Consider the following 18,004-nt stretch of genomic DNA (forward strand, 5'->3'; position numbering starts at 1 on the left):
TAACCGAAGCCAGACAGTCCCGCTTCTCCCGTTTGAGTCTGGGTCCCTAAAGACTCGCCTGTATCTGGAGCTCAGAGTCTGCGACTCCCTCCCGATTGAAATCGCCAACCGCGCCCTCCGCCGCCAGCCGGCTCCACGCACTCCGCACCTCAGAATTTGACTTCAGCACTGCGCCTCCTCTGAGTGTCCGTATGCATTTCTCTTTCCTCCTAGTTGTAGGACTTCCACTCAGCCAGCGTTCCTGTGGTTCTGGGTGATGTCCCTTCCGTCTTTTAGTTTCACTTTTGAAGTAGTTGTTCAAAGCAGCAAACTCCGGCGTTAACCTATGCCGCCATCTTGGTTCTCCTCCCACTCTTTTCTTTCACATTGTCTTTCCATGATTTTCTGGAAAATGAAGTTTTCTTGATTTCCCTTCTCCTCTCTGCCTTTTGCAGGTTCCTCTTTCTTAACGTGTTTCTTAAATATTGGTGTTTACCAGGGTTCTGTCCTAGGCCTCTTGTTGTTTTCCTCTACATAAGTTCCTAAAGGTCATCTCTCACCGCCGTGGCGTCATTTACCCTCTGTGTTCACAATGCTCTTCTCTGTCTCCAGCCCAGATGACTCTCTCGAGCTCTAGACCGGAATTTCCAGCTGCTTCCTAGACATCTCCACCTGGATGTCTGCTCAAATGTATTCTTTGGGACTGAACTCCTCATCTGTCGCCTAACCAGCTTCTCCAGGTTTCTCTGTCTAGTAAATGGCACCACTGTTTAAGCAGTTGCCCAAGCCAGCACCCGGAGTCATTCTTCTTTCCTCTTGATGGCAGCTAACTTGGCTTCCTAATGTATTACAACAATCTGTCCGCTTCTCACTGTCCTCAGTGTTGCTGTTCTTGCCAAATCAACTTTTCTAGCTTCTACTCATCACGACCGTTCTGTCTGAGGTTTGCTTTCTTCCAATTCATGCTCTACCTGGCTGCAGGAGAGGCCCTCTAAACGTTCCAGTCCCGTCATGGCATGGAAACTCAAAATCTTTCAATGGTTTCACCTTGCCCTTGAGATAAATTTCAGACTCTAACATGAATTACAAGGTTCTTTGGATGCCCCTCTCTCTTATCTCTGTAGCCTTATCTCTGGCTCATCACCCTGACACAGTACACTAAAGCTACAGCTGCTTTTCTCTTTAGATACTCTTGCATCTCAAGTAGGTGTGCTTGCCCTCTCTGACCTCTGCTTTTTTTTTTAATCCTTCCACATGCCTTTGTCTTTGCCTGGAACACTTTGCCTAGTTACTCCTCAGCCTTCTCGTCTCAGCTTTAAATAGCACTTCCTCAACTAGCGTGCCAGGTTAGGGTCTTTACACGCTCAAATAGCACAATGCATTTTCTCTGCATGTAACTCATCTCACTTTTAAAAAATAATATATTTTGCCCTGGCTGGTTTGGCTCAGTGGATAGAGCATCAGCCTGCGGACTGAAGGGTCCCAGGTTTGATTCCGGTCAAGGGCATGTGCCTTGGTTGCGGGCGCATCCCCAGTGGGGGTGTGCATGAGGCAGCTGATCAATGTTTCTCTCTCATCGATGTTTCTGACTCTGTCCCTCTCCATAAAAAAAAATCAATAAAACATATTTAAAAACAATATATTTTTATTGATTTCAGAGAAGAAGGGAGAGAGAGAAACATTAATGATGAGAGAGATTGATCAGCTGCCTCCTGCACGCCCCACACTGGGGATTGAGCCCGAAACCCGGGCATGTGCCCTGACTGGGAATCGAGCTGTGATCTCCTGGTTCATAGGTCGACACTCAATCACTGAGCCACATCTGCTGGGTGCAACTCATCACACTTTAATTACGTGTGCCTTTCATGGTAAGTTATCTTTGTAAGCTTGTGAGGACCAGGGATCGTCACTAACTAGGTCTCTGCTTCCTTTATCCTAGTGCCTGACACATATATGAGCATATTCAGCATCTGAATACGTTAACAATTTTAAGTTCTCGTGATTTAAAATTGCCCTTGGTTTTTCTCTTTAGTGTCTCAATGAGATCCTGGAGTCAGCAGATGCGCCTTTAGAAGTCACTGAAGGATTCATACAGTCAATTTCTCTGTCAGTTCCATGGGGCTCCTTGCTACAGGACAATTGTGCACTGGAAGTGAAAGGGCTAGAAATGGTCTTCCGACCTAGACCTCGCCTAGGTAGGTGTTTCTCATGTGTTCTATTTTATTTTATTCTATTGAGTGTTTCTATTTTATTTCCCAGAGATTGGGAAAGTAATCTAATTGCATTATATTCAATATTTAATTTATTACTTTGCATTGTATTTGTGAGATAGATAAAATGGGTCGGTGTAGGGTGTGGTGTATGTGTGTGATTGTATCTTTAATGTTACTTTTCTGCCTATTTACCCACAGGAACTTTAGTATGTAGATGGTTGATGTAATTATTTGTTACCAATTACTTACTGTGTTCTAAAGATTCAAAGGACTGTGCCAGAAAGCAAGGAAGTGCTCAAAAATTGTGGAGAATTGTTAAAAGGACACAAGATCAGGATTGAAGGGACTCCCATTAGCCAAATCTGAGAAAGCTTGAGTATCAAAAATAATGATGACAATAATGAATTATAACATGCTAAATTAAAAAAATGCCCTAAGTCCATATTGATACAAATAAATAAATATGTAATGGGGACAGGGAGAAGGGAAAGATCTTTATTGCAATAGAATACCTACTTACATATAAATAACAAAAATAGAATTCACCATTCTTTTGGCCACCATAGTAAAAATTGATACAGAACAGAATCATCAATGAATGCTAATACTATTTAGTGAAGGGTTGTTGAGGAGTTTAATATTTAGACAGTGTCAAATTATCTCCCACTGATTTGTAGATTCTTCTTAATCCTCACCAGAGGTTATGTATAGAGAGAGGAAGAGAGAGAAACATCCATGTGAGAGATAAACGTTAATCGTTTGCCTCCCTTAAGCGCCTTGACCAGAGATTGAACCCACAACCTAGGTATGTGCCCTGACCCCGGAATCGAACTCACAACCTTTTTGGTGTAAGGGACCATGCATCAACCAATTGAGCCACCTGGCCAGGGCTACATATTTTTTACAAAGGGTAAACTTACCTTTACGTTGGAGAAAATTGACAGTCACCACCAAAAATAACTGACTGCATGTGTGTCCTGATGTAATCAACTGGGAAGGACACACATCAGTGTTGTACTTACTGTTCCTGCTAAATTATAAAGCAGCAGTCAGACACATCCAAAGTAAGGGAAATTTTATAAAGTAAATGGTTAGCACTGCTAAAAATGTCAGTGTAATGGAAGACAAGAAGGATGGAGGAACTGTTCCAGATTAAAGGGGGCTAAAGACATGAATAACTAATTGCAGTATATAATCATGTCTTTGTTTGTTTATTGCTATGAAGGATGTTATCGGGGTAGCTGGGAAAATTTGGGTATAAAACATAAGAGTATTATATATTAAAGTTATATTTCTTGGGTGTATTTTGCAGGAGGATGTTCTTGTTCTTAGGAATTACATGCTGAGGTATTTAGGAGTGAGTGTTATGATGTCTGCAGTTTATCTTCAAATAGTTCAGCAAAAGTATGAGAGAGAGAGAAAGAGAGAGAGAGAATAGAATCTTGATGAATCTAGGACCTAGGTGAAGGGCACGCAGGTGTTCATTGTACAATTATTTCATCTCTTTCCTAGGATTGGGTAAGTGGGCAAAAATTTTTGGAAGGAAAAGCTTTAAAGTTGTAATTGTTTACAAGTATATATGTGTGGTAGCTTTACTTGCACATGATGTTTTCTGACTTAAGCATATATAGTACCTCTTGCATGCCAGATATTATACTTCGTGCTTTACAAATATTATCCTCACAATAACTCTTTGAAATAGATATTTTTTATTATCTTTATTTTGCAGAACAGGTAATTGAGGCCCATATAAGTTTAATAATTTGTCCAAGGTCATAGCTAGTCAAGTGGAAAAGAGAGGATCTGAACTCAGCCAGTCTAGTTCTGGAGTCCTTGTTCTTAACCACTATGCTATGTTGTATCTCAGATTTTCTACTACAAAGTGTGTATTTATGTGTGTGTGTGCATTTTAAGAACCAGTTAAGTTACGATGGTAAGTCATCTTAAATTATGAACTTAAATTCCTTTTTTTTTCAGTGACAAGTGATTTTTTAAACATATATTTGAAGAATTATAATTTCCAGTGCTGTCTGAATCACCAAGTTTAAATTATGCTTAGTAGAATTATAGTGCCTGTATTTTGAAAATTAGTAATCTGTGCATGGAAATCCTCCTTAATAACCCGGTATTTAATAAACAAGAATATTTTATCTTTTAACTCTGAGTACATATAATAATACTTTCTGATGGAAAGTCAAATATTTTCTCCTTTCTTTAAAACTGTCCTATTAGAAGGGCTTTTACAATTGATTTGGAAGACAGTAATTCTAGTAATCTCTGCCCATTTGTTTTGAATAACAAAAGGAAGTGTGGTGGAATTCTCTCATGAGGGGAAGCGCTGGAAAGGATTTTTCAGTTCATGTGTTTCTTCCTCAAAGGTTGCTCTTTTGTTTTATCTACATTTATACTAACCTTCTAAAGCCTGCATCAGCTCTACCTGTGCCTGTTTTCCTGTTAGTCCCCTCAGCTAGAGAAATTCACCTCTTAGTGGCCATAATGTTTTCTGTTGAGACGTAATCGTTGTACTAATTCTTTTTTTTTTTTAACATATTTTATTGATTTTTTACAGAGAGGAAGGGAGAGGGATAGAGAGTTAGAAACATTGATGAGCGAGAAACATGGATCAGCTGCCTCCTGCACGCCCCCTACTGGGGATGTGCCCGCAGCCATGGTACATGCCCTTGACCGGAATTGAACCTGGGACCCTTCAGTCCGCAGGCCGACTCTCTATCCACTGAGCCAAACCGGTTAGGGCTGTACTAATTCTTTTTAATCTTATCTCATTTCTTCTATTATGCTATAGGCTCTCTGAGGGCAGAATTAATAATTATTTTATTTTTCTACTCCTATTGGAGATCAATTAATTAAGGCTGGCAGGCCAAATCTGGTTTTTGTAAAAAAAATTTTATTGGAACACCAAAATACTCCTTCATGAGTAGTTGTGATAGAGACTACATGGCCCCAAAAGCCTAACATATTTACTATCAGACTCTTTACAGAAAGTTTGTCAACTCCTGCTCTACAGTATTTTGAACAGCTCATGGGTGTGTAAAATACACACTGAATGAGCACATAAATTAATAATTGGCAAATATATATCATGTACTCAGAGCACATGTCTCTGGACTTTTACTGTGATTTGTCCCATCCCGCCCCGCCCCCCCCCCCCCCCCCCCACTCCCAGTCATTATAAGATGATGTTTAAATCTAAGGGGTAATTTCTGTAGAATATTGTATCCCTAGGTAACACCCTGATGCTAAATATCTTGTAGAGGATTAATAATTTATCTACTTGAAATGTGTTATTTTAAGAAATGCCTTGTGGTAACTATGAAAACTTATTTAGGATTAATCTATGTTTTCTGCAGCAACTGGATCTGAGCCTATGTATTGGTCAAGTTTCATGACCAGCAGTATGCAGTTGGCGAAGGAATGTCTTAGCCAGAAACTAACAGATGAGCAAGGAGAAGGATCCCAGCCTTTTGAAGGACTTGAAAAGTTTGCTGAAACTATTGAAACAGGTTTGGTATTATTGAGTATTTTTTCTAAAAATCGAGATTTCATTTAGTATCTTTGTTTAGTAAGCCTTGTATAAGGAAAAGTCATTGAAGTGACTTTTAAATGAACTGTTCTCCCTTCAGAACTTTAGAGTTGAGGTTTTTTAAATATTGCATTCCATTTAATTTCATGTTCTTTTGTACTTCTCCTTGAGTTTACTTTATTATGCTTAGAATTGGGTCTGAATTCAACAGAGAGTGTTAGTCACTGCCCCAAGTGTCCATGAGATGTAACAACGGGTAAGTGCTCAGAACTCAAGAGTTTGGGATTTTTAAGGAATGGAATTCAATTTTATTTTGTAAGTGTATATTAAACAAATTTAGTATTTATTCTTTCATTCGAAGTTTTTATTTGTCTCTTATGTTAATGGTTACCTATTTACTTTAGTACTAAGAAGAGTAAAAGTCACTTTTATAGACACCGTCTTGAGAATTGAACATGTGCCAGAAAACTCCAAAACTGGAACTGCACTTGAAATTCGAATAGAAAGGTAAGACCTTTCATACCTGGAAAAATATGACCCTATTCTGTTTTTTAATGAATAACATACTGTAACTCTTATTAGACTTCAGAATGCTTTTGGAGGTGAGAAGTAATGATATTTAATTAATATATTGCGTAATTTCGGAGTAAAGTGCTGCTCTCCAAGCTATGTTCCAGTCCCTTTATGGAAAACGTAAAGTACCAGTTGGGGTATAATTATATATAATACTATGTCGAATTCAAAGCAAGAAATTCTCTTTTAGTTGCTGTCAAGTCAAAACAGTGTGCTGCTAAGGTGAGGCACTCCCGCTGGGCAGTGTCAGGTTTTGCACATAAGCAGTGCACTCTAGGTGTGTCTCATTAATGTGAGCAGCAGTTTTGCTGCTTTGGTGAGAAAGGCTAAGACTTCTGTTTTCTTTGAGGATTCTGTGAGGGTATTATAAGGTCAACATGTGCAGTAGTGATTTATGTAAACAGATAGAAACATCGCTTTTGGTTTTCCGTGGATGCCCACTTGGACCCAGTAAATAGTTCTCAGCAGGGATTGACTTTATATGTCATGAGTGTTGATTAGAGTTACTGACTGTTCACTGTGTCTTAGAGCCATGAGAACTGCCCACAGAAATAAGCAGAATGAAGTATGTACACTGAGCTCCAATGATACTTGTATATGGATCTGTGGGGGACCTTTGCCAAATTTTAAGCAGATAAGTTATGGGTTCTGTCTTTTCACAAAACATACCTATCAGTTATTGTTCAAAGATTTTTGAAATTAGGTTGCCCTACCTTGAATAGTATGTTAAATAATATCTAAAATCTCATGCATTTAGAACTACTTTCCTTATTTTGATTAAACTGAAGATTAGACAAGTATTTATAGCATAGTCATAAGAATTCAAGACAGGTCATTTATGTCAGGCTTTTGACAGGGAGCCAGATGCCGTTTCACTGTTCCCCAGAGGTGTTTGGAGGGTACTCAGGAACTGTTCCTTGAAACTAACTTTAGAAAGTTATTGATTTCCCCCCCAAATTTAGGAGCCTCATGAAGTTATCCTTACTGGGGGCTAAGGTCTCCTCATGAAATATTTACTGTGGTAAAGCATGGTAATGCTGACCCACATTATAGACACATCCTAAGGTGTTAACACTTGAAAAATCCCTTTAACTTAAAAAGCTGTGTGCATTTCTTATCATTGCAAGTAGGTTTTCCTAGGAGTTTTACGCAAATGCTCTTTTTGGTGTTAACTTTCAGAACTGTATACTGTGATGAAACTGCAGACGAGTCCTCAGGAATTAACGTCCATCAGCCTACAGCTTTTGCTCACAAGTTACTCCAGCTCTCTGGAGTGTCTCTCTTCTGGGATGAGTTTTCTGCATCAGCAAAATCTTCCCCAGTGTGTTCAACTGCACCAGTGGTAAGGAAAACAAAACCAAAACTAAATCACAAATTTTTCAAAGGTTTAAGTGAGAGCTGTTTTGCTAGAATATATAATGTGTTAATGAGTTCCCATCTGATCCGGAAATTAACACAAATATTGAGTAATGGGGACGTATTTCAGAGATTTTAAAACATTCATATTTATAATTAACTAGAGGCCCGGTGCACGGAATTTGTGCACTTGCGGGGGGGTGTCTCTCAGCCCAGCCTGCCCCCTCTCACAGTCCGGGAGCCCTCAGGGCATGTCCGACTGATGGCTTAGGCCTGCTCCCCGGGGTGAGGGGGCCTAAGCCAGCAGTTGCTCCCCCTGTGGGAGTGCACCGACCACCAGGGAGCAGCTTCTGCCTTGAGCGTCTGCTCCCTGGTGGTCATTGCGCATCATAGTGACCAGTCATTTCTTCGTTTGGTCGATTTGCATATTAGCCTTTTATTATATAGGACTAGAGGTCCGATGCATGAAATTCGTGCAAGAGTAGGCTTTCCTTCCACCAGCTTCCCTCTGGTACCCGGAACCTGGGCTTCCCTCTGGCTGCCAGTAGGCACCCGGGACCTGGGCTTCCCTTGCAGCCCTGGCTTAGTCTGGAAGGTTGTCCAGAAGGATGTCTCGTCTAATTAGCATATTATGCTTTTATTATTATAGATGCCTTTCCTTTTTGCTGTGTATTAATTAGAGAAACATTGGCTACTGTGTCTTGGGGAGCAAGGGTATCTTAATAACTAATGTCCTTACACAATAAATGCAGGAAATCAAGCAATGTTCACATTTACCTTACATAGTGATTGTATTGCTGAAAATTTATCTTACAAATCATATCTTAAAAAAGTTTATAATTAAGGAGTTCTTTATTCCTCCTTTTATGTATCAAAATTAGTTCTATAATTTATCTTTTGTTAATTCACAAATCAGATTTTCTTAATTATAGATCATCTATTAAGTTTTCTTATTACTGTAATTTGAACAGATGCTGTGCTTTTTTTTCCATAAAGTCCTTTTCCATTATTAGTCTTCATTACCAAGGTACTGTGCTAACATACAATGGTGCCTCAGACTAGCTATAAGATTCTGGTTTATCTATTGTAACGTAATACAGTTTTGCATGTCAAATATTTTCTTCTTAAATTGACATTTGTATTTTGCAGTTTGATTTATTTACAGTGTACTTTATTCTTATCACCCTATTGTAGGAAACTGAGCCAAAGCTGTCACCTAGCTGGAATCCTAAAATCGTTTATGAGCCACACCCACAGCTAACTAGAACTTTACCAGAGGTAGCACCCTCTGACCCAGTGCAGATTGGAGGGCTAATTGGTAGGTTGGAGTTGAGTCTCACGCTGAAACAAAATGAAGTGCTTCCTGGAGCTAAGGTTAGTATTTGTTTTACTTTCTGTAGTAAGAAGTGAAATAAAACTACAAGTATTCTGTAGTCTCTCCAGTGATCCCTGATGGTCACTGTAGCTTATCCTGGAACGAGGGGACCCGCTGTCCTGGAGTCAGCATTTTTGCTCTCAGCTGTGCCTATGCGATTAGGTCACAAGTGCCTGTGCCCTCCTGCTGCTGCTCACACTCACTTTCCCCAACTCTCCCAGCTCAGAAACATTCATTGGTTCAGAGAACTAGGAATGGGCTATGCAAGGATACCTTTCTAGCTTCACAAAATAAAGTTTAAAGGAGGAAAGATTGGAAGATGTTTAATTATATGTAAGAATATTCAGCTTACGCATATTTTTAACTGGATGACTGTTTTTATAGATGTATAATATTTATGAAAAGAGATTGATTTTTTTCACGATGTCTCATAGGTTTTTTGGAGACTGTAAAGACAACTGTATTCGTTTCTTAGGGAACAATATTGAACAGTCTATTGGAGAATCAGGAAACATACATTTATTCAGTCAGTCAAACATGTATTTGTCAAGTGCTATTTTCAGACTTTGGAAACACATTTTCTGTACAAGCTCTGTAAAATGTAGTTTCAATTGAGAAGATATGGGGACTTTCTCATTTGTGTGTTCACTGGTCTATCTTGCTCCAGACGTTTGAGTGACTGCTCTGTGCCAGGCTAGCAAGCTCTTGAGATCAATGCAGAGATGAGTGGAACTCAGTCTTTGCCTTTTAATAAAAGCTATGTTATGGAGGATAGAAATTGCTGTGGAATGTGGAGGCAGGAGCCCCTGAGTACATGTGAATGTACATAGAAAGGTTTTCAGAGGATTGAAGGCTCGCGGAAGTCCTTCCTTGGATTGGAACACCTGACTGGAATTGGAGGAAGAGGAGGAGGGTAGTGATTAGAATGGCAGCACCCGTATTATTGGTTGTTCCCTCGCCTTCTGCTCTGTCCTACCTCGGATGGTACGAAATCCTCTCATTAGGATTTAAGCCTCTTTATTAGATAGCAGGAGGGGAGTGCTAATGCAGCAGAAAGCCATCGGTATGTGGGACACTGTAGGGAATCCCCTGCCTGGTAACATCCTTCGGAAACCAATACATACATGCCTCTGGGGAATTTTGCTGTTTTTCCAAGAAGGAAGAACCATCACAATCACTTTTATGGCTCTGTTCTGACTGATTATATATAGTCCTCAGCATTGGTATATTTGATATTAGTGTTAACGCAAACTTCTGCACGTTATGTACTGATTTGTATAAATGCCTTTAGATGTTATTTTTGGTCATCTGTGTATTAGGTGACAAATGATATGGGGAACTTTTGCATGGTGGCATTGTTTGCCAGCCAGTATTTAATAGTTGGAAATAGTATGTCCTTGCCCATGTGTTCGTTTTTGTGTAATAACTGAGTATTTGAGTGTATTTTGTTCTTATGTAATGAAAATGAATAGTAAATGGGAAAATAAAAGTTCTAGATTAGCATTGAGAAACATAGATCTCATAAACTTAATATAGACCAGATGGCATTAATTAGGTTGCTCAAAGTGTTGTATCTTTAGTCTCTTTCTGATGTTCATTAGACTTAAGTCTTCACACTGTGGGTTCAACATGTTATGAAAGATTTCATGTTTTTTAGTTCTGAGACTGGTGTCCACCTCAAATAGTGTAGAAGTCTGGTGTTTCTCATACTCAGTTTTAGCATATGTTTCCGGGAATGCATTATATATGTAAACCGGGAACTTGCCTGCTGCATTTATACACATTTTGTTTCAATTTCCATGTTTTATTGAGTTTGAAATTTATTTTAGTGTTACATTCCATAGTTGTAATATGTTTTCAACACTAACAAATTAAAATGCAATTTTTAAAAATTTGGTATATGGTCAGAAAGAGAGTTTCCCCCACTAACTCCAGACCGAACTTCTTGCTGATTTATGGCCTGGAATGTCAGCAGTCAGAAAGGAGCCCCATAAAACACGTCCTCCGTTGACATAGGAAACTTCCAAACCTGTATAGAGTTTCTGAGTTTATTTGAGCCAAAACTGACGACAGTTTCCAGGAAGGGAGGTGTCCACTGCTCCTGAGAATGACAGTTTTGTTTCTTTTGTACGTTTGAAATTGAGGAAACTAAGGATTATATGAAGGGGGGATTGGATTACAAAATAGTTAAGATTATACGCTCTCAGTAAAGAAGTTATATGGCCGGGCGTGACTACCCACCATGCCCTGCCAAGTTAGGAATTTATGATCAGTTCACCCTATGAGTTTACTTTCTGTTGAACGCTTTTTTGTCCACACCTCTATGGACAGAATGGAAGGAATGGGGACTTTCTATCTGGGTCAGCATAGGTTACAATCCTGGCTCTAGCTCTGTTAGACAGCCTTGTGAAAATCCTTTAATCTTTGTGAGCCTGCTTCCTCATCTGTAAAGCAGCAGTAGTACTAAGAATTAGAGGAAATACAATAAAAACACCTAGGATAGTGCCCTGATACTAACAAAGGGAGATGATGATGGTGATGGTGATGATGATGATTGGGGAATTCTTTTTTTTGTTTTGTTTTGTTAATCCTCACTGGAGGATATTTTTCCATTGATTTTTAGGGAGAGTGGAAGAGAGAGGCAAAGACAGAGAGAAACATCAGTGTGAGAGAAACATCGATTGGTTGCCTCCTGCATGTGCCCTGATCAGGGTCTGGGCCAGGGAGGAGCCTGCAACCTAGGTACGTGCCCTTGACTGGAATTGAACCCTGGACCCTTTGGTCCACAGGCTGACACTCTATCCACTGAGTCAAACTGGCTAGGGCTGGAGAATTCTTGGTTAGATCATGAAAATCTCTCAAAATCACTGTAATTTTACTTTTATTTCTAGAATCAGAAGACATTTGTTTTTCTCTTGGGGAAGATGCCATTTTCCAAATATAAGTGTTTTGTTTTTTTTAAAATATATTTTATTTTATTTTTAATTTATTTTTTATTGATTAAGATATTACATATGTGTCCTTGTCCCCACGTTACCCTCTACCCCCCACCCCCACCCCCCCGCTCATGCCCTCACCCCCCCCGTTGTCCATGTCCATTGATTAGGCCTATATGCTTGCATATAAGTCCTTTGGTTGATCTTTCCCCCTTACCCCCACCCTCCCCTACCTTCCCTCCAAGTCCCGACAGTCCAATCAATGCCTCTCCGTCTCTGGATCAGTCCTTGTTCATCAGCTTATGTTGTTCATTATATTCCACAAATGAGTGAGATCATGTGGTATTTATCCGCTCTCCAGTTCCATCCATGCTGTGGCAAATGGTAAGAGTTCCTTTTTCTTCTTCCTCTTCTTAAAGAATACCTTTCAGCATTTCATATAATGCTGGTTTGGTGGTGATGAACTCCTTTAGCTTTTTCTTATCTGTGAAGCTCTTTATCTGACCTTCTATTCTGAATGATAGCTTTGCTGGATAAAGTAATCTTGGTTGCAGGTTCTTGCTATTCATCACTTTGAATATTTCTTGCCACTCTCTTCTGGCCTGCATGGTTTCTGTTGAGAAATCAGCTGACAGTCGTATGGGTACTCCCTTGTAGGTAAATGACTGTCTTTCTCTTGCTGCTTTTAAGATTCTCTCTTTATCTTTTGCTCTTGGCATTTTAATTATGATGTGTCTTGGTGTGGTCCTCTTTGGATTCCTTTTGTTTGGGGTTCTCTGCACTTCCTGGACTTGTAAGTCCATTTCTTTCACCAGGTAGGGGAAGTTTTCTGTCATTATTTCTTCAAAAAGGTTTTCAATATCTTGCCCTCTCTCTCCTTCTGGTACCCCTATAATTCTGATGTTGGTACGCTTGAAGTTGTCCCAGAGGTTCCTTACACTATCTTCATATTTTTGGAATCTCTTTTCTTTTTTCTTTTTCGGTTGGGTATTTTTTGTTTCTTTGTATTTCAAATCTTTGACTTGATTCTTGGGATCCTCTTGTCTGCTGCTGGATCTCTGTAAATTATTCTTTATTTCAGTCAGTGTATGCTTAATTTCTAGTTGGTCCTTTTTCATGTCCTCCATGGTCTCACTATACTTATTGAGGGATTCATTAAATTTATCGGCGGTTTCCATAAAATTCTTGAAAAACCTTATAAACGTGGCCTTGAACTCTATATCCAATCGTTTGCTTTCCTCCATTTCTGCCATTTGTGACCTGTTTCTTTGTCTCCGCATTTTGGCAGCTTCCCTGTGTTGATAGAGTGGCCCTGCGCGCCAGGTGTCCTGTAGGGCCCAGTAGCTCAGCCTCCCCAGTTACCTGGGGTGGACACTCTTGGTGCACTCTTGGTGCCTTGGTTGTTGTAGGATCACTGGGAGGAATTGACCTCCAGGCCAATTGGCTGTGAGAATCAGCTGTGTCTAAAGTGGGAGAACTGTGCTGAAGACACCCTTCTGGGGCAAGACTTGCTTCAGTGGGGCTTTGGTGCTCACTGAGTCTGCTCCCTGGGTGTGTCCCTTATGGATCTGAGGAGTTGCAATCTGGATGGTCCCCCTCTGACCACTGGGTACAGTGGCTCCTGGATCTAAGGAGGTGCTAATTCAGCCTCTGCCTGAGGCCACACAGCAGGAGCCACGAAGAGGCTCAGCTGTGAAGCAATGCAAGCCGCTGCGGGGCCTTGGGCCTTCTCTTGGAAGTTCCGGGTCTGCCTGGCTCGGCTGCAGTTAGGTACATTCACATGCAAAAGCCTCTGCCGCAGCCTGGGTGGGGCGGGGTCTCAGGGAATCCAAGGGCGGATCAAGGAGCTATGGCTGATTCTCCGCCTGGAGTCGCGGGTCTCAGTGACCCGCTAATTGCTGCAAGCACCTCTGAGGAAAAGCCACCTTCAAGTTCGCCCGCTGCCGGACAGACCAGCTTCTCCCCGTATGAGTCCTGGGTCCCCAGAGACTTCCCGGAACCGGAGTTCAGAGCAGTCGGGAGCTTGTGATTCAAAAAGACAGCCGCGTCCTCAGGTGCCACCCCCTTTCCTTATGCGCGCGAGCCGCCGTACCTCTGCACTTCACCTCCGCAGCGCCTCTGGCTCTCAGCGTGCTTTTCTTTCCTTCTAGTTGTAGAATTTACACTCAGCCAGCCTTTCTGTTGTTCTGGATGATGTTTGCTCAGTCCTTTGCGGTAATTTTCAATTGTTGTGTGAGGCGACAATTTCCCGGTGTTTACCTATGCCGCCATCTTAGTTTCTCTCCTTTTTAAATATATTTTATTGATTTTTTACAGAGAGGAAGGGTGAGGGATAGAGAGTTAGAAACATCGATGAGAGAGAAACATCGATTCAGCTGCCTCCTGCACACTCCCCACTGGGGATGTGCCTGCAACCAAGGTACATGCCCTTGACTGGAATCGAACCTGGGACCTTTGAGTCCGCAGCCTGACGTTCTGTCCACTGAGCCAAATCGGTTAGGGCCCAAATATAAGTGTTTTATTATAAAATTGCAATAGGAGTCAGTGTTTGCATTAGAACTAAAAAGAGGTGAATGAAAAGTAAGGCAAGTGTATTCAACTCTTTAGAACGTGGTATGTAGAGTAGAATAATTTTTTCTTCTTCAGAATAAACTCCATAGAAATCAGGATGAGAGTGGGATAGGGCTTTTATTTTTAGAAGGAAAAAATAGAGAGCTGGAAAAAATAGAGAGAAGGAAAGTCCACATGAGCATCCTTCTATCCGCATTTAAAAAAAAATTAGAGGAAGGGAGAAGGAGAGAGAAATAGAAACATCAGTGATGAGAGAGAATCATAGATCGGCTGTCTCCTGCATGCCCCCATTGGGGATCGAGACTGCAACCCGGGCATGTGCCCTGGTTGGGAATCAAACCGTGACTTCCTGGTTCATAAGTCGATGCTCAACCACTGAGCTACGCTGACTGGACCTATTGCCATTTCTGATGTGGCTTTCACTCCCATGCCCAGGCGGGATTGGGCTTTGTGGAACGCAGTGGGCATTTGGAGAGGCACACCATTGGCAGGAAAAGTTCTTACATGCTCTACTAAGGAGTGTTACCTACAGGCAAACTCATGAAAGCCAACGTTATTTGCTCTTGATTTAAGTCAAGCTTTAAGGATTATGATTGGAGTCTTTTGAAGTCATGATGGGAATGAATATTATACTACTGCTGTCTTAACATTCTTTCTTGGAGACTATGTCTTAAGGCTTCAAATACCTTAAATACTAAAAACTTAAGACAAAAAGTATGACATTGGACTTGCCATCATGGACTTTCTCAGGAGGATTTTCCCTCATAGAACAAGTTTGGCAATCGTTAAATCTTATACTGTAGATTGTGTGAATTAGTAGAGAGAATCTTAGGTGAAGAAAACCAAGACTAAATAATCAGTACCATCTCAGTGTATTAAAGTGTACTGGGACTTGTGGTGACAAGATTATAGACAGTGTTCATCCTGAATGTTTGTCTTTCTTTTTTTTTTGAAGTTGGATATTGATGGACAGATAGACTCTATTCATCTATTCCTGTCTCCAAGACAGGTACACTTGCTTTTGGATATGTTAGCAGCTATTGCTGGACCAGGCAAGTAGAACTCTGTTGTTACTATTTTAATTCTTTATAACTTTTTAGTTAAAATATACAACATACATATAGGGCATTCTCTTATAGAGGAACGTGTGAAATGTATTGTAAATAAGGAAGATGTATTGTAAATAAGAATTCTAAACAGTTAAACTTAATTGGATTATTTATTTACTTTTTAAAAAAAAATATATTTTATTGATTTTTTACAGAGAGGAAGGGAGAGGGATAGTTAGAATCATAGATGAGAGAGAAACATCCATCAGCTGCCTCCTGCTAACCCCTTACTGGGGATGTGCCCGCAACCAAGGTACATGCCCTTGACTGGAATCGAACCTGGGACCTTTCAGTCTGCAGGCCGACACTCTATCCACTGAGCCAAACCGGTTAGGGCTACTTATTATTTTTAAATCATTACCTGAAGGTATGTTTTTATTGATAAGAGAGAGAAAGAAAAAGAGAGAGTGAAAAAAATCCATCCATGTGAGAAAAACATCATCAGTTGCCTCCTGTCGGTGCCCCTACCAGGTATCGAACCCTCAACCTACATATGTGCTCTGACCAGGAACGGAATCTACAACCTTTTGGTGTATGGGACGACACTCCAACCAACTGAGCCACCTGCTCAGGGCTGATTGGATCTTTTAAATTGTGTTACCATGGCTCAAATTAGCATTCAGGTTATTTATGTCATCTTTTTAAAAATTGTCTGGCTTATTTCCTTGGTTGATGATAGTATTTCACACAACTGAGAAAGTATAATTCTTTAACACAGCAAGTAGCACACATTTTAAGTGACTTATTTTTCAAAGATAAGATTTTTGAGATTTCTAACTATATGCTTGAAGTTATTGCTTAGATTTCCAGTTCGTAAAAACAGGTGGTTTAACACTGGCAGTGCTATTACGATGCTGTGATATGAAGGCTGCTGGGAAATGGAGTTAGTAATGAAAAGAAGAAAAGATCCTGTGAGAAGGGTTACATTTCTAAGTTGACCTAACCACTGCATTACAGTGATAACCACAGCAGTGGTACATGTGCTATAGAGTCGCTCTTTGATTTTGTTTTATAAATCATGATTTATTCCTATGAAAGCCAGTTTACAAAAATGTGGCCATTGGTATTGGATAAGTGTGTTTTTGGAGAGAAATGATAAGTAACTTCAAGTTTAATTACTATTTTGCTTTTCTTTTTGTATACTTGTAGAAAATTCTAGCAAATTAGGTTTAGCTAATAAAGATAGAAAGAATCGACCCATGCAGCAGGAAGAAGAATATCGCATTCAGATGGAATTAAACCGCTATTATTTGAGAAAAGATTCCCTTTCTGTGGGTGTATCTTCAGAGCAAAGCTTTTATGAGTCAGAAACGGCTCGTACACCTTCTAGCCGTGGTAAGCAACTCAAAAAGTTGACACCAGAATCATATGTTATCATCGTAGGGCAAAGTGAACTTAATTTTGGCTGCTGTAACATGGGGTTGAACAAAAAATCCTTATTGTAAGGTTTAAATTTCTAAGTTTAAATTTCTAACCACAGCATTAAAGTGACATGCTACAGTATCATTTGATTGTGTAGTTTACATAAATCATGATTTATTCTAAGGAAAGTCAGTTTATAAAGATATCGATTTTCATGAGAACTAAAGGGGGTAATTCTTCATCTGTCAAATTCTTATGTGTTCACATAATGATTTATAGATTCCTTTAAATAGGAACCTTTCTCTATTAATCTATCAATTATATGTAAATATAATCTTTTTTTAAAAAAATATATCTTTTATTGATTTTAGAGAGGAAGGGAGAGGGAGAGAGAGATAAGAACATCAGTGATGAGGGAGAATTATTGACCAGCTGCCTCCTGCATGCCCCCTACTAGGGATCAAGCCCACAACCGGGCATGTGCCCTTGACCGGAATTGAAACCGGAACTCTTCAGGCTGCAGGCTGTCTACTGAGCCAAAATAGCTAGGGCTAAGTATAATCTTTATTCAGTTTACTGGCATTTTGAGGTGTTTCAGAATGTATGAGTACTAATATTCAAAATAATAAGAATCAATTTAAGTATGGGATGTTGAACGAAATAGAAAATTGAAGTCAACTTAAGAAATGTTGATTGTAAAGTGTATTCAACTCTTTAGAACGTGGTATGTAGAGTAGAATAATTTTAGAAGGAAAATGCCCTAGCCGGTTTGGCTCAGTGTATAGAACGTCAGCCTACGGACTCAAGGGTCCTGGGTTCGATTCCGGTCAAGGGCATGTACCTTGGTTGCGGACACATATACACACACATATATACTGGCTGTTCTTTATGATGATCAAGGAAATCTCCCCAGGTTGGCTGAAGCTATAAAAGATATGTGGAAAGCAGATGAATAAAATGATCACACACACACACATATATATATGTGT

The 18,004-nt window shown here is 40.0% G+C and overlaps 1 protein-coding gene across 11 annotated transcripts in view; it reads left to right on the forward strand.

Annotated features, from left to right (window-relative positions):
* ATG2B (autophagy related 2B) overlaps positions 1–18,004 on the forward strand; it is a 74,139-nt gene that overhangs the window by 7,516 nt on the left and 48,619 nt on the right. For 9 of the 11 annotated variants that reach the window (XM_036317766.1, XM_036317715.1, XM_036317760.1 and 6 more), the window contains exons 2-8: positions 2,012–2,174; positions 5,561–5,713; positions 6,138–6,240; positions 7,486–7,648; positions 8,857–9,036; positions 15,500–15,596; positions 16,803–16,988. In XM_036317766.1, coding sequence (XP_036173659.1) covers positions 2,012–2,174; positions 5,561–5,713; positions 6,138–6,240; positions 7,486–7,648; positions 8,857–9,036; positions 15,500–15,596; positions 16,803–16,988 — 1,045 coding nt within the window. Of the gene's footprint in view, positions 1–1,827; positions 1,848–2,011; positions 2,175–5,560; positions 5,714–6,137; positions 6,241–7,485; positions 7,649–8,856; positions 9,037–15,499; positions 15,597–16,802; positions 16,989–18,004 lie in introns of those variants that run through there. The other 2 variants (XM_036317725.1, XM_036317740.1) reach the window with 2 other exon arrangements.

The sequence above is a fragment of the Myotis myotis genome, unplaced genomic scaffold (genome assembly GCF_014108235.1).
Source record: "Myotis myotis isolate mMyoMyo1 unplaced genomic scaffold, mMyoMyo1.p scaffold_m19_p_1, whole genome shotgun sequence".
Taxonomy (NCBI): domain Eukaryota; kingdom Metazoa; phylum Chordata; class Mammalia; order Chiroptera; family Vespertilionidae; genus Myotis; species Myotis myotis.